This window comes from Prionailurus viverrinus, chromosome B4 (assembly GCF_022837055.1).
Source record: "Prionailurus viverrinus isolate Anna chromosome B4, UM_Priviv_1.0, whole genome shotgun sequence".
Lineage (NCBI taxonomy): Eukaryota > Metazoa > Chordata > Mammalia > Carnivora > Felidae > Prionailurus > Prionailurus viverrinus.
In genome coordinates, this window is record NC_062567.1 from 75,506,670 (window position 1) to 75,529,240 (window position 22,571).

At 55.8% G+C, this 22,571-nt stretch overlaps 1 protein-coding gene across 6 annotated transcripts; it reads left to right on the forward strand.

Moving 5' to 3' along the window:
* Window positions 1-865: 865 nt before the first annotated feature.
* Window positions 866-16,754, forward strand: ACVRL1 (activin A receptor like type 1). Of its 6 annotated transcripts, XM_047866988.1 has the most exons (12): window positions 866-1,004; window positions 1,497-1,674; window positions 2,705-2,923; window positions 6,730-6,798; window positions 7,354-7,605; window positions 7,800-8,017; window positions 8,281-8,380; window positions 8,738-8,884; window positions 9,152-9,427; window positions 10,031-10,228; window positions 13,100-13,230; window positions 14,438-16,754. In XM_047866988.1, exons 4-12 carry the CDS (start codon window positions 6,735-6,737, stop codon window positions 14,570-14,572), a joined length of 1,521 nt encoding a protein of 506 aa, XP_047722944.1. In that variant the 5' UTR covers window positions 866-1,004; window positions 1,497-1,674; window positions 2,705-2,923; window positions 6,730-6,734; the 3' UTR covers window positions 14,573-16,754. The 6 variants fall into 6 exon arrangements, with proteins under 6 accessions (XP_047722944.1, XP_047722942.1, XP_047722943.1 ...); XM_047866986.1 differs by lacking the exon at window positions 2,705-2,923; XM_047866987.1 differs by lacking the exon at window positions 2,705-2,923 and having other exon boundaries at window positions 934-1,674.
* Window positions 16,755-22,571: the final 5,817 nt, after the last annotated feature.

The window sequence follows — 22,571 nt, forward strand, 5'->3', positions numbered from 1 at the left end:
GCAAAGGCTGGGGTGGGAGCCCCCGGGGGTGGGGTGGGGGGGAGGGTCCCTGGCCCATTTTACACAATCTTCACAGAGGAAGGCACCTTAGACGTCCGCTTCTGCTTCCAATACCTACTCTTTCCACCTTGGCCCCCAGGCTACTGTCTCCCCAGCCTTTTCATTTATTCATTGAACACTGTCACTGAGGGTCCACCCTGCGGCAGGCACAGCCAGCCAGCATTTTTTGCTGTGCACTGAGATAAGCATCATTTGCCTTCATTCTCACAACAACCCTATGAGGCCGGCACTGTTGACTGTGCCCATTTAGCAGATGGGGGAGTGAGGCACGGAGAGGTACGCAGCTAGCCTGGATTCCCAGACTGCAGGGTCTTTGTGGGTAACTAGGAGGCTAGAAATGAAGTCCTGCCTTCAGGGTGCTCACAGTGGTTGGAGCAAAGCAAGGCAATGACGTCAGTACTCTGAGCCTATGCGAGGGAATCAGGACAGAGAGCAAGTTTCTCTCTGGGGGAGAAGCCATTCTGCTCCCCTCTGCAACTCTTTGTCTGCCTTGTCCCATCAGTGCCCCATGTAGGCTCCAGTCCCCATCTCCATTTGGTGGGGTGAGGGGCCTGCCTGGAAGGGGGCAGTCGAAGGCAGTTCCCAGCCTCTCCTTCCAATTCTGGCCTGGCATTGTGGGGAGAGGAGTGCTTGTCACTGGGCTGTGCTGTGGCCGGAGGGCCTCACTCTTCCCACCGCTGACCCAGAGCAGCCGGAGCTGGGCCTCTTTACCCTGTGCTGAGCGGAGAGAGGCTGCGGAAGAGGGGAGTGAACAAGAGGGGGTGAAGGGGCCAGAGGCAGGAGGCTGAAGGATTCGACCTAGTCGGGAGTCCTCGAGGGCGGGGGGGTCGAGGGTGGAGAGGGAGGGGCCAAAATATTTCGGACCCTGCCAGCCCCAAACCCTGCCCTTGCTGCTCTGAGCCTAGTAGGCCGAGGACTAGGGGCCGAGGGTGGGTGAAGGACAGGTAAGTTACCTCCCCTTCCCCCTCTCCTCGCGGTTCTTCCCTCGGTGCCCCCCTTCCAGTCCCGATTCCAGGTCGCCCTCTCCGCGGCTCCGAGCGGGAGAGGGAGCCTCCCCGTCCATCGTCTCCGCTACCGGCCCTCAGACCGTGCCTCCCGCTTCGACTCTGGCCCCCCGCGGCTCCTGGCCTGGCCACCCCGCGAGACCCCCCGCGGCCCGAGTCCAAGGCCCGCCCCCTCGGGCAGGCGGATGTGGGAGGCTCGGGGCGGGGGCGCCGCCACGATCTCGGTGCGGGGGCGGCGGAGGCGGGCGAGGCGGGCGGTTGCCCTCGGGGTCTGGGAGCCGCGCGGGGGAGGGTCCGGGTCCTGCGGCCCCAGCGAGGGGCGAGCGGGCGGCCCGTCGGCTAGCTGGGCAATAGGAAACGGTTTATTAGGAGGGAGTGGTGGAGCCGGGCCAGGCAGGAAGACGCTGGAATAAGAAACATTTTTTGCTCCAGCCTCTTTCCCAGTCCCGGGAGGCCGCCGCGCCGTCCGCGCCGAGCGAGCCCCGCCCGGGCCCCAGCGCCGTCCGGGGCCGCGCACGACCCGGGCCCGCCGTCCAGCGCTCGCCGTGCCACCGCGGCCGCCGCCGGGAGGGGAGGCGCCCGGCCCGCCGCCCGCAGGGCGGGTCCAGAGGTGAGTCCGGGTCCGCGGGCGGCCCGACCCCGAGCCCGAACGGGCCCTTCTCGGGGCGGATCCCAGAGGACGCCTCACAGAGGTTGCCGTAGGGTCAGTCCCAGCTCCCCACCAGGGCAAGCTGTCCCTGGCCTTCCCCGCACATCTGCCCACGACCCTGGAGGGGGCTGGGCCAAACCTGGGCTGGGAATCAGAAAACTTCTGGCCCCTGGGCCAGTCACTTCTCTGTCTCCTCTCCTCATCCGTAAAAGGGGCAGAAGGATTCCTGCTCTGCTTCACAGGGAAGGGGTCGCGTGTCCCTCCAGGCAGCTGCCTTGACCTGGGAGGGAGTGTCTGCTTGCAACCGTGTTGAGCCTCCCCTTGAAGCCCACCTTTCCCAGGCCAGCCTTTGCGGTTCTTGCTTAAGGATAATTCCATCCTGCAGACCTCACCTCCAACCCTGTAGGGTCAGATAATCCCCATGCCATGGCCTTCCCTGGAGATCCAGGCCAGAGGGTTTCCCTTTCTCCCTGTAGGCTGGGACCCCAGACTTCCAGTCTGCCCTGGAGGCCAGTGCTGTTAAGCGCATCTCTGGGCTGCCCCCCCCCCCACATTTCTTCTTGAAGGACAGGGGCATAGTGGACTATAGCACTCACCTTCTCTATTAGTGGCAGCTTCTGGCTGAGTCGGGGTCTGTCCTCCCTGATCCCTCACGGTCCCATTTGTCCTAGTGCCTGTCCTCTCATCTCATGGGGTTGTCAAAAATAGATACCATTTATTTGAGTGCTCTTAGATGTACGCTTAGCTATATTTTTCTCATGGAATCCCGGCCACAGTTTAGCAGAAGAGGTTTATTACGCCCATCCTACTGAAAACTAAAGAGGTTCAGACCTGACTCGCTTGTCCAAAGCTCCGTGGATGGTGTAAATGGTGCTGTTGGGTTTTTGGTAACATTTGTTAAATGCTCACTGTGTGCCACTTAGTACTCGGCTGAATAATTCTACTACATGATACCTATGAAATGAACACTTGTTATTTTCATTTTTTGTAGGGAAGCCTAAGCCTCAGAAAGTTTAAGTAACTTGCCCCAAACTTCGTAGTTCTAAGTGGGAGAGGCAGGATTTGAACCCAGGTCTGCCTGATCCTGACCCTGGTGCTGTACTGTGCTGCCTGTGCTTTCTGTGTGAGACCCTAAAATCCAGGCTTGATGCTACATCACGCTGCGGTGAAGGGCCAGTGAAATGATGCAGATGAAAGTGTTTTGTGTACGGTAAGGGGCAGCCTGGTATGAGTAGCTCAGCCCTCTGCTGTGTGGGTAAGACCTGTTGATTCGCAGAGTGAGGCTCTTCCAGCCCTGTTACAGTTGTCGCTGTGCGGAGCCAGTCCTGCTGCTGAGAAACAGATCGATAACCACCTTCTGAGCACACCCCTTCTCTGGTTCTCCAACTTAAGACTAAGCCTGCAGCAAGCAGATGATTTCTGTCTTCCCATCTAAACAAACCCTCATCGGGCACCCCATGGTAACAACAGCAGCGTGCAATATGTTCCTGTCCTCAAGATGATCGGGACACCCGTGGTGACGATGAGCAAGAAACTTAACATCCATCCCTGAACCTCAGTTTCCCCACTGGATCATTGTGAGGGTTAAATGAGATTAACCATCAAAGTTGAGTACTTAGCAGCACTCAGAGAAGATTAGTTCTTATTATTAAAGATTTCACAGTGGGCAGTTAATGTTTGAAGTTAGTTTGGCATTTGTGATTTCTGGCCAACAACAGTGATGCTTCTGTCAGCAGGAGATCTTTCAGGAAGTTTTGCTTCAAAGTGAAGGGAGGGGCGCCTAGGTGGCCTAGTGGGTTGGGCATTGGACTTCGGCTGGGGTCACGATCTCATGGTTCGTGAGTTCAAGCCCCATGTCGGGCTCTGTGCTGACAGCTCAGAGCGTGGAGTCTACTTCAGATCCTGTGTCTCCCTCTCTTTCTGTCCCTCCTCCCTTTGTGCTCTCTCTCTCAAAAATAAAAAAATTAAAAAAAAAAAAAGAAGTGAAGGGATACTACGAGTCCCCAGGAGTCTGTCTGTGCTAGAGTCAGGTCTCTGGGCAATCAGGGTCACTCTGAGTTTGGACTGGCAGGACTCAGCACTCTCTGTACTTAGCTTTGTGCCGGGCCCAGTTAAAAGCTAGAGAGTCACAGGGTGGCTCATTCAGTTGAGCGTCCAACTCTTGATTTCGGCTCAGGCTGTGCTCCCAGGGTTGTGGAATCGAGCCCCGTGTCCCGCTCCACGCTGAGTGTGGAGCCTGCTGAAGATTCTTTTTCTCCCTCTGCCCCTCTGCCCTGCTTGTGCTCTGTCTCTAACATAAAAGAAAAGAAAAAATTAAAAGGAGGCGTTAAAGAAACAAAAAACAAAACCAAAGCTAGAGAGTCACAATTTTACTCCACTACATTCCCAGGATAAGACCAGAAGCGGAGTCTGCAAATGTTGTCAGGCCCTCCCTGTACCATTGTTGAGCCTGGGAGGCTTGAGAACAAAGCCCTCACTCCACCCTCCCTCTGCAGCGTCTCCAAGTCCCTGGCTTTGAGGTTTCACTAGTCTGTCCCTTCTCTAGTTGGTGGGGGGGGAGTGCCTGGTGGGAGTGAGAGTCTCTGTCCTCTGCATCCTGCTCCCACTCACCCAGCAGGGCCCTCCTTGCACAGAGAAATGAAAACACATACAGCAGGTTTAGCACTGTGTAGGACACATTTCTCAAGGGGTAGACCCATGCAAAAGGGTCAGAATTACCTGGAGACGTTTTACAATGCAAGTTTCTTGCTGGTCCCGGGATGGACTGAATCAGAATTTGGAGTGTGGGTGTGACCAAAGAATGTGCACTTCCAGGGGGTCCTGATGCATAATCAAGTAGGTAAGAGGGTACCGTGGGGCACTGTCAGAGAAGTGGAAGCTTCGGGAGAGGAGATTTTATCCTGATCGCTATCCACCCTTTCCTTCCTGCCCCGTGCCTTGTCCTTAGCTGCTTTTTGGGCAAGCAAAGGCTTCCACAGATGGCTTCCCACCCCTGCCCCAGTGGGCAAATTCAGCTTGTCTGGGGGTCCTTCTCCAGCCACCGGTCCCCCTGCCGAGTGCTTGCCAGAGTCCTCACTGCCTGCCGGGAGGGGCAAGAGACAGGAGGTCAGGCAGAGGCTGGGGACACAGCTGCAGCAGCCCAGGGCTCCGTTTCCTCCCCCAGCCCTGGGCCTCTGGGGCAGAGGAAGCCCAGGCAGGAAGGCTAGAGCTGCCACCAGCCAGAGAGGCCCATGAACCCCCCCCTCCGCCCCGCCCCCGTCCCCAGCCATCCTGCCCTGGGAGCCTCAGTACCATGGATCTTCATTTGGTACCATTCTTAGACTATGGCCCTTCTGAAGCCCATGTGGCCATACATCCAGCCCTACCAGCCTCACTGTGTTATGCCAAAAGACCCCCTCCGCCCCAGCTCCCCCCCCCGCCCCCCCGCCGCCCGCCCCAGCCTGGTGGTAGCTGCTCCTGGGGACTGGATCCCCAGGCACACACCTGCACACTCTCCACCACTCAGGACGTCCTTCTTGCTGTCTGACTTCAGTCCTTCTTGCTGCAGCATCCATCCTTCTCTTCTAGTTCTAAGCCTTTGAGAAATGAAGAAGGGGGTGGCTTCTGAAGCACAAGTTGGTTTGGGACCTGAGTTGGGGACTATCATAGATCAGAATTACTTCCTTTTTTTTTTTTTTAATATTTTTAACATTTATTCATTTTTGCGCGTGAGAGAAACAGAGTGTGAGCGGGGGAGGGGCAGAGAGAGAGAGAGGGAGACACAGAATCGGAAGCAGGCTCCAGGCTCCGAGCTGTCAGCACAGAGCCCAGTGAGGGGCTTGAACTCATGGACCGCGAGATCATGACCTGAGCTGAAGTCGGACACTTAACCGACTGAGCCACCCAGGCGCCCCAATCAGAATTACTTCCTTAACATTCTCTACCAAACTTCTGGAAAAGTTCAACCTTAACTGGCCGTGGAAGGTCAAACATTCAGTGTCTAAGTATGTTTCACTTCCCCTCCCACATCAATGGCCCTACCCCCACCCTTTCCCAGGACAGCAAGGAGAGAGGAGGAAGGCGGCCAGAGAATGGCTCAGAGAGGGCATCTTATGCTCTGGTGAAATTGTAGAGAGGTTTCCTCATACCTGGCCTGAGCCAGCGCTGTCCAAGTTTGTATGGTTGTTACCGCCCTGAGGGCTCAGACCTCGGCTGTCGCCTGGATTGGGAGACAGAGTGGGGAAAGCACTGGACTGGGAGTCTGGGCACTTGGGTCGCACTCCTGGTGCTGCCACTGAGTCCTGTCTGACCTTGGACAAGTCTCCTGCCCTGTCTGAGGCCTAATCTCCATCTTCTCTAAAATAAGGAGCTGGGTTTTGTGGTTCACAAGGTATCCCCCTCGAATTCTGTCACGGGGTGTCCCAGCCCCGTGTGGCTCCTCCAGACCTTGTAGCCACCCCAGCCTGCCCTGAGAATAGCCCCGAGCTCCCTCCCTGCTGTGCGTGACTCCTGCCTGTTCTATCCAGACCCCAATCTAAACAATCTTGATTCCTGTTCCCAGTTTGGCGGGACCCTGAATGGCAGGAAGTGAAGACAGGAGCCTGTTTATGTTTGAGGCAGCCAGGGCTAGGGGGATGGCGGCACCGGGAAAAGGGTGGGTAAGAGGCAGAGGACAGGAGTGGGGGGTACTGCTAAAAACACTCTCCTTCCACCCTGGCCCTGTGCCCTCTGTGCCCTCCCATCTGAACTCAGGAGTAGGGGTAAATAGCTAGGAGTCCCCCAAGCTCTCTGTCACTTCAATATGGCTCTCTACCCTTTACCCCTAACAGGATGGTTTCCATGGGGAAGTGAACCAGGACTTCCCCTGCAGGCCCCGCCCCAAAGCCAGACACAGGGAGTAGGGAGGAGGCCTCCCTGTGCCCCCCCCCCCAAAACTCCCAGTGATTTCCTCTAGGTGGGAGGGACCCACAGTTAGCGGCTGAGAACACCAAAGGGATCACATTTCATAGATGTTGCTGTACCCCCTCTCTTCTCCAGGGACCATGACCTTGGACTCCCTCAGGAGAGGCTTTCTGATGCTACTGATGGCCTTGGGCTTGACCCAGGGTAAGTACTTAGGGAAGCAGGTAGGGGACAGGGTCCTGGATAGAGAAAGGACCTTGCTCTTGCTCTTGCTGGGGCTGAATTTGAGGAGCTGGGAGAGGGGGGCACCTAGGAGCTTGGCTGGAGAGTGGGAGGCAGGCTCAGTTAGACTAAATGCCCAGCTACCCCAACCCTTCTTTGCTGTCCTCCTGATCCAAACCCACAGGTTGGTGCTCTACCAGCCTCCACGGTGGGAACCTCCACCTGGGGGTGCAGAGGGTGAGGACATTGGCAGGGGGCACCTGGGAGACCCCTCAGGGTTGGGGCTGGGGGCCAGGGCTGGGCCTAGAACTGGGAGGGAAGGTCTTAGGATCAGGGAGGGGACAGAAGCCTGGTTCTCCTAGTGTCTAGGGGATCAGGTTCTGGAGGGGAGGATAATCTAAGGATGGGACTGGAGGACCAAGGTCTCAGCGGGTGTGTTTGAGAGGTCAGAAGGGAGGGGCAGTGGGACAGGCATGGCTGTTAGTCTCTGCCTAGGAGTTGGGCCCAGAGTGGCTGAGCCTCCGCTGTGTCTTGCAGGAGACCCTGTGAAGCCCTCCCGGGGCCCGCTGGTGACCTGCAAGTGTGAGGGTCCAACCTGCAGGGGGTCCACCTGCCAGGGGGCCTGGTGCATAGTAGTGCTGGTGCGGGAGGAGGGCGGACAACCCCAGGAGCATCGGGGCTGTGGGAGCCTGCACGAGGAGCTATGCAAGGGGCGTCCCACCGAGTTCGTCAACCACTACTGCTGCTACAGCCCCCTGTGCAACCAAAACGTGTCTCTGGCACTGGATGGTACGTGTGGCCACCCCAGCAACCCTTCCCTGTCTTCTTAGTCCCTGTCCTCCCTGCCCTGCCTCCAGCTCCTGCTCTGGCCAGGAGGGCGGGGGAGGAAGGACCCTGGGATATACCTGGCAGAGTGGCCAAATGGGGGGGAATCTGGCTTGGTGGAAGCTGGGCCTCAGTGTCCTCCCCGCCCCCTCCACCAGCCACCCAGACTCCTCCAGAACAGCCGAAAGTAGACGGCCAGCTGCCTCTGATCCTGGGCCCTGTGCTGGCCTTATTGGTCCTGGTGGCCCTGGCTGCCCTGGGCCTGTGGCATGTCCGGCGGCGGCGGAGGCGGGAGAAGCAGAGGGGTCTGCACAGCGATCTGGGCGAGTCCAGCCTCATCCTGAAGGCATCGGAGCAGGGGGACAGCATGCTGGGGGTACAAGCCTGGGGGTGCCTGGGACCTCGGGGGTGGGGGTTGGGTAGACGGGAGCCAGAGAATCAGATAGGAGCCAGACAGGAGCTGAGAAAGACTCAGTCACAGACACCCAGAGATCTGAGTCGGGGTGGGGGGTGGGGGGGAGATGCCGCTGGGCAAGGGAGGAGCCTGTAGGGACACAGCAGCGGGGGCCCAGCTTAAGGAGGAAGAAATGGGCTGGGCCAGGTGGGGGCAGCCTCTCAGTGGCCTCTCTGTACCCCCAGGATCTCCTGGACAGTGACTGCACCACGGGCAGTGGCTCAGGACTGCCCTTCCTGGTGCAGAGGACAGTGGCGCGGCAGGTGGCCCTGGTGGAGTGTGTAGGTGAGCAGTGGGTGAGCCTGGGCGATTGGACCGAGGGCTCCCATGAGCGCACAGGAGTGAGCAAGCTCTTGGCCTCTGAGTCTGGACCTCTGAGGCAGGACCAGGCCTGGGTCCAAATGGGAATTCTGCTGGGCAGGGAGTGGCTTGGAGATGGGTCAGGGCTAGATCCTTCTGTAGGTGTTGGCAGGAACAAGGCTAACGAGGGTGGGCCCGGATTAAGTTAAACATAAACATTAGAGGTTCTGCAATTGGGGTCAGTGCAGAATGAAGATGGGGGCTCTTCTGGGGATTCCCATGCCCAAGGGCTGTGTGTGCCCAGTATGTGACCCTCTCCCACCCCTCTGGCCATCGGATCAGGAAAGGGCCGCTACGGCGAGGTGTGGCGCGGCCTGTGGCATGGTGAGAGCGTGGCCATCAAGATCTTCTCTTCAAGGGATGAACAGTCCTGGTTCCGGGAGACGGAGATCTACAACACGGTGCTGCTCAGACACGACAACATTCTAGGCAAGCGGGGAATGCTAAGCCAGGCTGGGGTTCTCAGCACCCCCCCCCCCACATTCCAGGCTGGAGTCCCCGGGCCTCGGGACAACTGACCTGGTCCTGAAGGACTCCCGTCAGCCCTCAGCTTCAACCGCTGACCCCAGCTTCCTCTCTGACCTAAGCCAGACCTGCCTCCACCCCAGCCCCAGCCCCAGCTTTGCCCTGACCCGATCAGTCTGGCCTCCCTTATCCCTAGCCCCTTGCCTGAGCCACCCGACCCTCTGCCCACAGGCTTTATCGCCTCGGACATGACTTCCCGCAATTCGAGCACGCAGCTGTGGCTCATCACGCACTACCACGAGCATGGGTCACTCTATGACTTTCTGCAGAGGCAGACGCTGGAGCCCCAGCTGGCCCTGAGGCTGGCTGTATCGGCCGCCTGCGGCCTGGCACACTTGCACGTGGAGATCTTCGGCACGCAGGGCAAACCGGCCATCGCCCACCGGGACCTCAAAAGCCGCAACGTGTTGGTCAAGAGCAACCTCCAGTGCTGCATCGCTGACCTGGGTGAGCCGCCCGGGTAGGGCGGGCCCGTCACAGGGCGCGGGGTTCGAGCACTCTCCCCCTCACTAGGTTCTCTGCCTTTGCCTGTTCCTGAGTGTGGCGACGACTCAACTACTGATGGGCGCTTTAATCCCTCCAGGCATGTGTGTTGTCTCATTTCACCTCTGCGAGAGCCCCACAAGCTGCCTTGACGCTTTGCAAGCCCAGACTCCTTCCGGCATACCGCTCTGGCTCCAGGAGTTGGGAGAAAGGGGCAGGGCTCCAAGAACCTGGGTTCTCATCCTGGCTTCACTGACTGCATGGCTCCCCTCACCGGGCCTTGGGGTTCTGCTCTGTGAAATGGGCATAATTACACCTGCCTTGCCTACTCACGTCTCTCTGGGTCCTTGGGCACCTAGGAGAGCTACACGAGCAGAATATAACCGGGGCAGGTGGTTCTCCCGGTGGCTGCTGTCTCCCAGCCCGCCGCAGGGCAGGTCTCCATTCGCCTGCTACTCTATGTCTCACCATCTCTCTCCATCCCCACCTTGCCCCCCGCACCCCAGCCTCCGGGGCCACTCTGTGGGCTTGGGCGAGCGGCAGGAGTGACAGGCCTGGTACCCACAGGCCTGGCTGTGATGCACTCCCAGGGTAGTGATTACCTGGACATCGGAAACAACCCACGAGTGGGCACCAAGCGGTACATGGCCCCTGAGGTGCTGGAAGAGCAGATCCGCACCGACTGCTTCGAGTCCTACAAGTGGACAGACATCTGGGCCTTTGGCCTGGTGCTGTGGGAGATCGCCCGTCGGACCATTGTCAATGGTGAGGGCCCACCCCGCACAGGGTGGAGAAAGAGGGATGGGGCAGGGATAGACAAGCAGACAGGCAGGAGACAGGGGCTTCCTGCCATGGCTGGTGCCCATGGCATGAGGGTCGAGTTGAGTGACCGTTTAAGGTGTGGCTCTGCAAATCTATGAGTCTGGCTGTGAAATCTTGGATAAGTGATAGCAGCTAACTTTTATTGAGCTTAAATATGTGCCATGTGCCTTGCTGTATGCATGGATGATCTTCTTTAATCATCGTGTGTTGGCAGGAGGTGGTATCACTTAGCGGTTAAGGGCATGGGCTGGGAATCAGACTGCCTGGGTTCAGTTCCTGATTATGACCATGGGCAGGTTACTTAACCTCTCTGTGCCTCCATTTCATTTGGAGATGAGAATAAAAATAGTTTCTAGTATTGGCGCCCAGGTGGCTCAGTCGGTTAGGCGCCCGACTTTTGTTTTCGGCTCAGGTCATGATCTCACGGTTCGTGAGTTCAAGCCCCGAGCCGGGCTCTGTGCCCTGCTTGGGAGTCTCTCTCTCTCTCTGCCCCTCCCCCTGCTCACGTACTCTTTCTCTCTCTAAATAAGTAAACATTAAAACAATTTTTTTAATAGTTTCTAATTGAGATAATCCTAGGACAGTATCTGGAGGTATTCTGGGGCTCAGTAAATATTAGCAGCAATTTATTGTAATAACGAATACCTGACATGGTATCATCCCCATTTCACAGATGAGGGTACTGAGGTACAGAATCTCAGCTGGCTAGAGGCAGCATCGGGTTCTGAAACCAGGCCAATATGACTCTGGGGCTAGTGCTCTTTATCACTGGGCTACTTCAACCTCTTTGGTCCTTGGTTTCTTTGCTATAAAAATGCAGGATATAATAGTGTCTGCACTGCCTGCTTATCGCTGCCTCATTATTACACATGGGCGCCTTTGGAGGGGCTAGGAACAGTTGGAGGGACCTCAGCCTTGCTGGGGCAGACCTGTGGCTGGTGCCCTGCAGCCCTGGACCAGGTGGGGAGGCTTGTCAGTCTTTGTGGAGGCTGTCTGTGGGGAGGGATTGCCGGAGGTCCTGCCAGGTTGGGGCCAACCTCAGGATATAACTGGAGCTCCGTTCCTTGGGGACAGGGACATTCTCATTTCCTGAGCATCCGCTAGGAGCCAGCCCCATGCCAGTCTTCTTTTACCCTCAGCGCTGACTGGTAGAGAGAGGCCAGAGTGGAGCCAGTCCCTCTGGGAGACTCTGGAGGGGCTCAGATTCCTGCTCCTTCAGACGTACACTCCCAGAGTAGGCTCTGAACACTAGGGTTGGGGAAGGGGGCGCCTGGAAGGAGCCGAGACCCCCTGGGCCAGGCTGCAGGCAGGACGAGAAGGCTGGACCGGCCAGGGCCGCAAGGGAGGCTGACCGCAGGCTCCTGGGGCGGAGGGAAGCTCTGTCAGCCCCACACAGATTCGTGGCGCATTATAAACACTGTAATCTGGTGTCAGCCCCGGCACTGATTAAAGGCCCATTAGACACGCTCAGGCCTCTGCGCAGCACTGATTAGGGCTCGAGAGGCGCAGGGGCCGGCCTGGAAGCCCGCCACGGGGAGAACAGCTGGCGCGGGCCCTCCTGAGGTTGCGGCTGTGTGGCCACGGCCCCCAGCCTCAGGCTGGGAAGCAGGGGGGCTCGGGGCGCCTTGTCTAGGTCTGGCCTCTTCTGCCTGCGCTGTCTGCAGCTCCACAGGCATCATTTTCAGAAGGCTTCTCCTCAGGGACAGTGAGGAGAGGTAGTACTGCCTGCTAAGGGGTCAGCGAGGCCTGTGCCGTGTCTCAGAGTGGGTGGGTGTTACTTGGAGCCGGGTGAAGATCCCTTTCTCCTTGTGCCACGTCCCTCCGCACCCCGCAGCAGGCCAGCTTCTCTCTCTTAAGTATAGCTTGGAGGTCAAGAGCACAGGCTTTGGTTAGACTTCCTGGGCTCGAATCTTACTTAGCTCGGTCACTCACTGCCTGTGTGATCTCAGACAAGTGTCTTAACCTCTCTGGCCTCAATTACGTCGTTCATAAAGTGGAGCTAATAGCATGACTTACTCAGAGGGTTGTTGTGAAGATTTAATGCAGTGCAGTTAGGACCAGGCCTGGTACAGGGAACGTGCCCAGTAAACGTTTTTATCGGGCATCTGTGATGGTTGGGGCCTGGGAGCAGTGCCCAGACCCCGGGCAGGAGGCAGCCACGGAAAGACTGAAACAAGGTCTGGCCTGGCAATCCAATGAGACGAGTTCAAGTCTTTTTCTTTTTAAAATACTTTTATATAGTTTACGTATTTATTTTGAGAGAGAGGGCAAATGTGAGCGGGGGAGGGGCAGAGAGCGAGAGGGATAGAGAGACCGTCTCAAGCAGGCTCCACACTGTCTGCGTGAAGCCTGATTCGGGGGCTGGAACTCACAAACCATGAGATCGTGACCCGAGCCGATGTCAGACACTTAACTGAGTGAGCCACCCAGGTGCCCCAAGGTGAGTTTAAATCTTGACTCTACCCTTACTGGCTGTGCCACCTGGGGCTCAACGCCTCTGAGCATCGGTTTCTTCATCTGTAAAATAGGGGTAACGATAATACCCATCGCGTTGGGTTGTCGTGAAGGCTAACAAAAGGAAGCATTGAAGTGTTTATAGCACAATGCCTGGCACATGGCGAGTGCAAAATTAGCAGTAATTATCATTATTGGTGCACGTATCGATTATGTCATAGCATCCCTCTCAGGGTAGCATGGGTCAAGACACCTGGTTTTCCGGACCGTGGAACAGAAGATGGGCAAGCCTCTCCTCAGGGTGGCGTGGGGCCTTCTTGGGGTGCCGAGTGACTGTCCCACCCCCCCCCCCATCCTCAGGCATCGTGGAGGACTACCGGCCACCCTTCTATGACGTGGTGCCCAATGATCCCAGCTTTGAGGACATGAAGAAGGTGGTGTGTGTTGATCAGCAGACCCCCACCATCCCCAACCGGCTGACCGCAGACCCGGTGAGGCCTCCCCGGGGGGCTGGGATGGCACGGGGCGGTGGCTCACGGCTAGGACTTCTGGCCCCGGGAACTTGTGCCTCAGGTGTCTGTTCACCTGGATCGATTCTGGAGGGTGGATTCCAGGGTCTGTCCGGGGGTACTCTGACCTCCCACATCCGTGGCCTGTGGACCCCTGAAATGTTGGATTTTCAGAACCCTCCATTTTGCCTGAAAAGGCAGAGTCTCTCTGCCACGTTTCTTGCTATGGAGTTTTTGTTGTTGCTGTTTGTTTTCGTTTTTTTCTCTAAACACTCCACATACATATATAAGACACAGGCACATGTGTATGTAAACACATACAGGCATGCACATGCTTCTACATAAACATATACTCACAGATACATATGCATGCACATATATGCCAGACGGTTGGCCCTGTGAAGACAAAGAACATGTCTCCTTCGCTGCCTTGTATCCCAGCTATCTATCACAGTGCCTGGCTCAGAACGCCCAACAAATGTTTATTGAAGGAATGAATATGCATGTATATACATACATGTACATAGACACGTGTTTCTGCACAACATGCGTATCCATAAAAAGCCACGCATAGGCAGTGCTGTGCACACACACATCACATACACTCCCTGTCGGGAACCAGCTTGAGTTCTGAGGCAGAGGTGCTGCTCGTTCAGTCTCAGACCACTCAGCTTCCTGGGACGGGCTCCTCCTGGACCCTCCTCCAGTGTCCACGGGGCCCTGCCAGGGAGTCCCTCCCTCCGCACTGGAGTCCAGCCGCACGGGGCACGTGGAGGCTCTGAGGCTTGCATGTCTCCCCTTCCTCGGATCTTGGCGGAGGTGGGGGGTGGGTGGGGGTAAGGTGTTCCCCAGACACTCTTCACCGAAGGGGGCCTGAGTGCCCCCGAAGGGCTGAGTTACAGCTCTCTTTCTGTCCCGCCTGCCACCTTCCACCCTTCGTCACTCCACTGTCTTCCCCTTCCATCTTTCGTCTTTCTCCTCTCCTGCCCTCCGTTCCCTTTCTTACCACTCTGTCTTTCCTCTGCCCTTCCTCGATGCTCTTATCTCCCCCATCGGTCCTTTCTGTACCGCTTAATGTCCCCCCATTTGGGCACCGCCCCCTTTTCACCACCTCCTTTTCATCTTCCCTGATCTGTGTCTCTGTCTGATTCCTCCCCTCTGCCTCTCCCTGCCCCCCCTCCCCCCACAGGTCCTCTCAGGCCTGGCTCAGATGATGCGGGAGTGCTGGTACCCCAACCCTTCTGCCCGCCTCACGGCTCTGCGGATCAAGAAGACACTACAGAAACTCAGCAACGGTCTCGAGAAGCCCAAAGTGATTCGCTAGCCACAGGCCTGAAGCCTGACTCCCCTGTACCTGCAGTGCGTGTGGGGTGGGTGGCAGACGGTGGGTGCCCTGTCTGGGTAGAGGTGGCGTGAGTACACGTGCTGGGGAGGAGGGTGCCCCTCTCTGGGCCGCTGTGCCCGCCTGCCGGCTCATCCAGCCAAAAATACAGCTGGGCTGAAACCCGATCCCCCGCCGTCTGGCCCGCGCAGAGCAGCAGGCTCCCTGACGCCTGGCTCTCTCCCCACCCTCACGCCCTGGGGCGCAGCCCCTACCACCCCCAGGATAGGATGCAAAAGAGGCCCCAGAGCCAGGGTGGCCAGGCCAGGGAATCCCAGTCCCCGGGCCCAGAGCCTAGGCCTGCACTTTACCCCCTGCCCTCAGTTAACCCCACTGCCCCACCAGACCTTCCCCGGGTGACACAGGGCCTTGTCCAGCCTTCAGTAGACATCCTGCCCTGCCAGGTCTCAGCCTCTGGCACAAGCCCGACAGACACCCAGGGCCCGTCATTTTCTCTGTGTGGGTTTCTATCTCAGCTCTATGAGGCCTGGGGCCTCTGTCTCCGGGACAAGACCCCACCAGCTGAGCACCAGCCGCCAACCATCTGGGAGAGCTGGGGCCCGGATCCTGGGCCCCTCCCCCACCTCCATCCTAGCTGCCTTATTAGGGCGTTCCACCCAGGGAGTCCTGCTGCAGGTGTGGCAGGGTCAGAGGACAGTGCAGAGGTAGCAGGTCAGACGGGTGAGGCCCAGGACTTTCGGACTAACTGAAAGCTTGGCTTTCAGAAGCCCAGCGCAGCTGGGGAAAGACTCAGCTGGGAGTCAGGAGACTCAGGTTCTGGTCCTAGGTAATTGCTCTACGTGACAAGAATGAGGCCTTCACTGTCCCACAGTCCTGATGTCCTCTGAGGTTTCTTTGAAATTTCAGCTGGTGTCAGAGCTCAGTTCATCAGTCCCTTCTGTTCCTTTTGCCCCCCAGCCCCTGGCAATTTGCCTCCAGATGGGGATTTGAAAATAACTTTATCTGAGGCCAGGAGTCCCTGAAGGGCCTCCTAGACTAATTCTGCAAGCTCCAGTTCCTGCTTTAACTCAAACCAGCCGCCATCCTTGGGCCCAGACAACCCTGGGCCTTTGGGCAGGCAAGCCGGCCGCTCACCCCGCTGTGGCTTAGCCTTCTCTGTCCAGGACTGAGAAGGGCTGAGGGCCGGCTTCCTGCATGGCCTCTGAGGCTCAGAAGAAATTTGGCTCCAGCCAGCAAGCCTCCAGCACCCAGGTTCCTGCTCTCCACTGGTCCCTGGCCCAGGCCCACAGTCTTGGCCAGACCCCAGACCGTGTGTGTCCAAGAAGAACCTGATGGCTGTGGAGAAACACGTGGAATGTTCAGCATTTGGCAACGTCAAGGGTGTATGTCCATGTGATGGAGAGGTTACCCCAAAGCCTGGGCTGGTGGATGGGAGGTAGAGCCTCAGGTTTGTGGGGTGGGAGGGCTCAGGCTAGGGATGAGAACAGTCCCAAGCTCAGAAGACCTGGCCTCTCAGCCCTTGGGGCAGGGAAGGACCCACCATTCTCCACAGGAGGTGACAAAAACACAGCCTCCTTCCCTCCCGCTGCAAATGACCCAGCACCCCCCCCCCCCCCCTCTGCCCCCACCCAGGGGCGGCTTGCGTGCACCGTGGCATTTTCCCAGGCCTGGCTCCCTGAGTTGTGCAAGGCCCAAAGGAGAACCAGGAAGTGAAACTGGTGAAAACAGAAAGTGAGAGGGACCTGTTAGGTTCTCAGATGATCACAGGGCAGTTTACTTCCCGGCAGTTTTGCATCTTCTGGTTACTGGAACCCGCTCAGCCCAGGAGTCAGTCCTCCCCATGACAGATTTTATCTCTGCTGGATTTGGGAGCAAAGAGGCTCCTCCTGGGACTCCAAAGGCAGCAGCTCTCCAGAGGCTGGAAAATGCCTGAGGGGGTGAAGGTCTGAGGCGGGAAGTGGAGTGACAGGGGCCGGCTAACGGCCAGTGGTCAGGGATGGAAAGAGGCTTTGGTGAGAGCAGAGCACCCGGTGCTTCCGTCTGAGTGCAGGAAGGTGTGCCAGGGCCCAAATTACAGCCTCTTACCTGGAGATCCTGCTTGTGGGAGCACTCAGCTCGTGCTCAGCACACAGTAGGTCCTCAATAAACCATGGTCCAATCTCGAGCTCCTGCTGAGTCTTGCTAAGCTCAAGTGGCTCGTCGCAGAGGGAACCAGAAGGGACAGGGAAGGAGCGGGTCCCTGAGTATCATGCCCGGTCTTTGCCCTTCACGCACAAGTCACAAGTTCGCGCAGGATCATTCCCCCCACGCCCGCCTGCGGCCCAAATCTCAGTTCTGCCCCTGAGCAGACAGATCGAGGCGTCCGCCACATCGCCCTCTGCTGGCCAAAGGCTGCCGGGCGGCCGCCGCCCACGCCGCCCCGCCCCACCCCGCCCCTGCGCAGGCACCCGCGGGCCCTTCCCAAGGCTGGACCGCCTTCTGCGCGTCCGGCGTGCACGTGCGTGAGCTGCGCCGGGTCTCAGTCTGCAGGGACTGTCCCCCGAAAACCTAGGAAGGCGCTCTTTTGTGTCTTCACTCAGAGGCAGCTTGGACCCGTCTGCCTCGATTTTTCTCTGTTCTCAAGTCCCTCCCCAAATGGGGCCCCCACCTTGCCGGGAGTCGGCCCTCACCCTTGGACTGGTAAGGACCTCACCATCCTCGGAGACCCATCTTGGCGTCCTGGGCTTGGAAAACACCTCCCACCACCCCCAACCCCGGGACAGTGGGGGCAAGGACGTGCCATGTGGGAGAAAGGTACTGCAAGAAGTAGAGAAGGGACTCGTCCATCTGACTTCTCAGCCCAGAAAACTCTGTGCCTTTGTATCAGAGGCCCTGTTAGGGAACCGCAGAAAGGGTGCCCTGATTGTATCACAGAGGACCGACCCTATGTCCTGCGGCCCCCCGGTTGGCCTTATGCCTAGAGCCTGCTACAGCCTCCCGGTGCCTGTGTCCATGGAGCTCCCCACAACAGACAGTGCCCTCCTCCCCAGAGGACCTCTCAGACCAGCTTTGTGGACATTGGAGCATTCCTGGTGTCCCACAAAGGCAGCCTTTCCCCTCCCTGTGGCCACCCGACCTGGTCCTTACATCTCCACCTTGATGGCCACACTGTGGTTGGCTATGGCTGGGGTGGGACAAAGGAGAATTGGCTCATTGCCCTCCAGGGGCAGAAGAGTCCTTGGGAGGTCACCGTGCCCTTGGGAGGTGCCATGTAGAGCCCAAGGAACCTGCCTGCCTGTGGAAGAAAGAAACCCATTGACTTTTTTGCAGTTTTGCTCTACTTTCCTGGGGGACCCCAAACTCTAATGTCCTTACCTGTGCGAAGAGGGAGAGGATTGTCTGTGTAATAAGGATCCTCCCTAGGGCTGATGAGTGCCTGTAACATGCCCAAGTGGGGGGTGAAGGTGGTCTCTAGAGCATGGGCTTTGAGGCTGAGGACCAACCTTCCCCTGCCAGGGCCTCGCGGTACCCAGGCCTTCAAGGACAATTCTCCCTTCCTCCCAGTCACCAATCTCCCTCAGGCCCACCCCACATCACCTTCAAGGAGGGTGCTGTGCTTCTCCAACTCCTCACTTGCATCAAGATTAACAGACCAAGATGTAACAGTCCTCATGTGTAAAAGACCCAGGCCTGGGGCTGGAGTGGAGGGGTGCCCGTCCTGAGTCCAGTCTCCCAGGTTGGGGACTGATGCGAACTGCCGTCGTCACTCTAGGTGGGCGACTCTTGGAAGGAGCTGCTAACACCAGGGCCACATTCAGTTTGCTAGAAATAGAGACAGAGGGCTTCTTGACTTTGCATATAATTTGCATAATGTCATAGACACAGTCTATTTTCAGGCAGATTTCAGGTTAAAGTGTTGTCACTGCTGCCCTGCGGGGTGTCACGTCTGGATGAGTCTCTTCTCTGTTCTTTCTCACCCACCCACTCTTACTGACCTAGATCCCAACTGGAGGCGCAAGTGGTGAGGTGAGAGGGAAGAGTGGGGTTGTCCGGGGAGACACAAGGACAGGGCAAGAGGCACGCTGGAATTTCCAAAAGCAGAGTGTGGCCGCTCAAGAGCAACTGGTAGGCAAGAGGGCCAGGAAGTGGGCAGCAAGGTGGCCCAAGCTCTGTTCTACAGAAACCTTTCCTGTCTCTCCTCACCAGGGGAACAGCCAGTTCTCATACTCTTGGTTCAGTCGTCTGCCAGTCTGAAGAAAGACGTCTAGATAAACCTGTTCCTCTGAGCCACCCATAAAGCCTTGCTTGGCCCAGATATCCCTCTTGGGCGTTTATTTTCAGCACCAAGATTTGATCTTAGCGTCCCGTGAAACCTGACCCTCAGTCTGTCCCTCTCCTGGGAGCCCCGTCTGGGAAACCAGTAGCCTGGAGTGAGGATCCGTGTTTTTTAAAGCTCCTGGCACATAGTAGGAGGTTAATCAGTGCTCGAGCCCCTCTCCTCCCTTCATCTAGAAGTCGTGCCAAGTACCTAATTGTCCCAGGCCTGGAGACCCAGCACAGGTGCCATCCTCTGAGGACTGAAGGCAAACACAGTAGAAGGGCCAACTGGGGCGATTGTCATTAAGTCGTCTGTGACCTTGGTAGGTCATTTGGCCTCTCCTCAGCTAGAAAGGAGGGGGTTTGGTGGGTTTTAGGGATAAGGGCAATTCTTACTTCACGGCTTGAGCTGTTTGGTGACTTGTCATTGGTCAATGGAGGGCTAGAGGTGGAGCCCCACCCTCCTGCAGACCTTTGGCCTCAGGGCCGTTCTGGTGTGCTGTCTTACTGTGTAGACCTAAGGATTCACCAGATGCCAAGGCCAAGAGCCTTACTGGGTCCTGGCAATCATGAGGCCGTTCGGTCAGGCTGGACAACAGCAGTGCATTACCCAGAATTCCCAATCCCTGGCGTCCAGTCCCCCTGGACCTGCCCTGTCCCCTTAGGCAGGCGTTTCCTGTTGATAAGAAGCTCAGTCACAAACACTGATAAAGAGATGAAAAAAGGAAATTGACGGGCTTGGGTATAATGGGCATTTCGTCTGCCTTTTCTACCTTATTCCTTCTCCCGGCATCCCTCCCCCACTGCTTCCCAGAACTGAGGGGGAAAACATGCCCCCCACCTCCACTCTAGATCCTATTTTGTAGTTTCCAGGAATTTGGCCTTACAGAGCCCTTAGAAGCAGGACCTAGCTTGACCTGGTGGGGGTGGGGGCAGGGTCAGAGCTCAGAGGCAGGAAGCACTGGGTGCTGTGAGGCCCCCTAGCCTAGGGAGAAGGGCAGGGGCAGCAGGAAGGAAGGACAGTCAGGCACAGGTTGCATCTGTGACCTTCCTCTCCCTCCTCCCCACAGAGGCCTGGCTCCAAGTAGTGGTTATAGGGGGCTGCATAGTCTATAATTAGTGGATTTTCCATAATTTTAGTCTTAGGCTCATTACTGGGAAATCTCATTAATTTTGACTCTACCAATTTGGAATCTGTGATCCTTCAGGACAAGAAGCCGGACTGATGTTCAGAAAAATGAAAGCAAACAAGCTTGCAAAGCATGCCAGTCTGCCCTCTTTGGGTCTGGATTTGTAAACTCAGCTGGACCAAGGCAGTTTTTCTCGAGCGCCCCTGCCCGCAGTTAAGATGACCTTTCGCCAGGTGGGTGATGAGGTTTTTATCCACCACTTAGGCTTCAAGTAGGGGTTGCTCACGGACAGAGGTGTTCTAAAGACTTCTGTTCAATACTTCTCTTTTCTTCCTCCCCAGAGATGTCATTCCTTTTTTTTTTTTTTTTTTTTTTTTTTTTACGTTTATTTATTTTTGAGAGACAGAGAGAGACGGAGCCTGAGCGGGGAAGGAGCAGAGAGAGAGGGAGACACAGAATCCGAAGCAGGCTCCAGGCTCTGAGCCGGCAGCACAGAGCCCGACGCGGGGCTCGAACTCACGGACCGCGAGATCATGACCTGAGCCGACGTCGGTGCTTAACCGACTGAGATGTAATTCCTTAATAAAACAGGCAAACATAGGAGTGGAATAGATGGTTCTCTGAATGGCTGGAGTTTAAAAGGAAAACCACAGCCACGTGCCACTTGGTGACTTTCTCCTGAATTCTGGACCGTTTCCGGTCCTTGTTCCCACCTGACCAGGGTCTTCCCCTGGCTTCGGTCCCTCATATCTTTCATTGCACTTCTGATACCTGAGGAAGGAGCAGAGTAGCGAGGAGCAACGGTTTTCATCCTAGTCAAGATTCCAGCTGGATTTCTTTTTAATAATTCAACAAATTTATTCTTAATTTTGTATGGAAGAATATAAATTCCTAACAAGCTGTATCAATTTCCCCCTTAGTTTAGGTGACTTTTGGAATAGTTTATACATTCACATGGTTCAAAACCAAAGTGCCAAAAGTCTCCCTTCCATCCTTGTCTCCCATTCCCTGACCCCCAGAGAAATCACCAGTCTTAGGTTTTTATGCTTCTGTCCCTTCAGAGTTTATATATGTAACGTATGTATTTTTAATATATATATTTTTTTAAATTAAGCAAAGAGTACTTTATTTTTTTTTAATGTTTATTTATTTTTGAGAGAGAGAGAGACAGAGCATGAGCAGGGGAGGAGCAGAGAGAGAGGGAGATAGAATCGGAAGCAGGCTCCAGGCTCTGAGCTGTCAGCACAGAGCCCGATGTGGGGCTCGAACTCACAAACTGCGAGATCACAACCTGAGCCGAAGTCAGACGCTCAACTGACTGCACCACCCAGGTGCCCCTATATTTTTAATATTTACATATATATATCTATGTAGATATATATATATATATATATATATATATATGTGAATTTAATATGGAGCCTGTCCCACCTTACCTTTCATACAAAAGTAGCATATATTTTTTTAAGTTTATTTATTTTGAGAGAGAGAAAGCACGAGCGGGCGAGAGGCAGAGAGAGAGGTAGAGAGAATCCCAAGCAGGCTCTGTGCTGTCAGCGTGGAGCCTGATGCAGGGCTCAAACCATGAACTGTGAGATCATGACCTGAGCCAAGATCGAGAGTCGGACTGTTAACAAACTGAGCCACCCAGGCGCCCCCAAAAGTAGCATATTATATACACTATTCTACATCTTATTTTTTTCACTTAATAATATATCTTGGAAATTTTTCCATATCGGCAGATAGAGAGCTTTCTTTTTCTTCCTTGCCTTTTCTTTCTTTTCTTTTCTTTTCTTTTCTTTTCTTTCCTTTTCTCTTTCCTTTTCTTTTCTGTATTCATTTTATTCTGCTGTTTATTTATTTTTTTATTAAAAAAAATTTTTTTAACGTTTATTTATTTTTGAGACAGAGAGAGACAGAGCATGAACGGGGGAGGGTCAGAGAGAGGGAGACACAGAACCTGAAACAGGCTCCAGGCTCTGAGCTGTCAGCACAGAGCCTGACGTGGGCTTCGAACTCACGGACCATGAGATCATGACCTGAGCCGAAGTCGGCCACTTAACCGACTGAGCCCCCAGGTGCCCCTATTCTGCTGTTTAAATGCACCTTATTTAAACCAGTCCCCTCTCTTTTTTTCTTTTATTTATTAAAAATGTTTTAATATAATTTATTGTCGAATTGGCTTACATACAATACCCAGTGTTCATCCTAACAAGTGCACGCCTCAATGCCCATCACCCCTTTTCCTCTCTCCCCTGCCCCCATCCACGCTTTGTTCTCTGTATTTAAGAGTCTCTTATGGTTTGCCTCCCTCCCTCTCTGTTTGTAACTATTTTTCCCCCTCCCTTCCCCCATGGTCTTCTGCTAAGTTTCCACATATGAGGGAAAACATATGATATCTGTCTTTCTCTGACTGACTTATTTCACTCAGCATGATACCTTCCAGTTCCATCCACATTGCTGCAAATGGCATGATTTCGTTCTTTCTCATTGCCACGTAGTATCCCATTGTATATATAAACCACATCTTCTTTATCCATCCATCCGTTGATGGA

What these genes read in the sequence shown, in the direction of transcription:
- ACVRL1 (XM_047866984.1), top strand. Translation starts at nt 6,702, where the DNA reads ATGTTGCTGTACCCCCTCTCTTCTCCAGGGACCATGACCTTGGACTCC. An exon ending in GGCCTTGGGCTTGACCCAGG is followed by an intron (nt 6,799 to 7,353) that starts GTAAGTACTTAG and finishes TGTGTCTTGCAG; the next exon opens with GAGACCCTGTGAAGCCCTCC. An exon ending in GGCCCTGGTGGAGTGTGTAG is followed by an intron (nt 8,381 to 8,737) that starts GTGAGCAGTGGG and finishes CCATCGGATCAG; the next exon opens with GAAAGGGCCGCTACGGCGAG.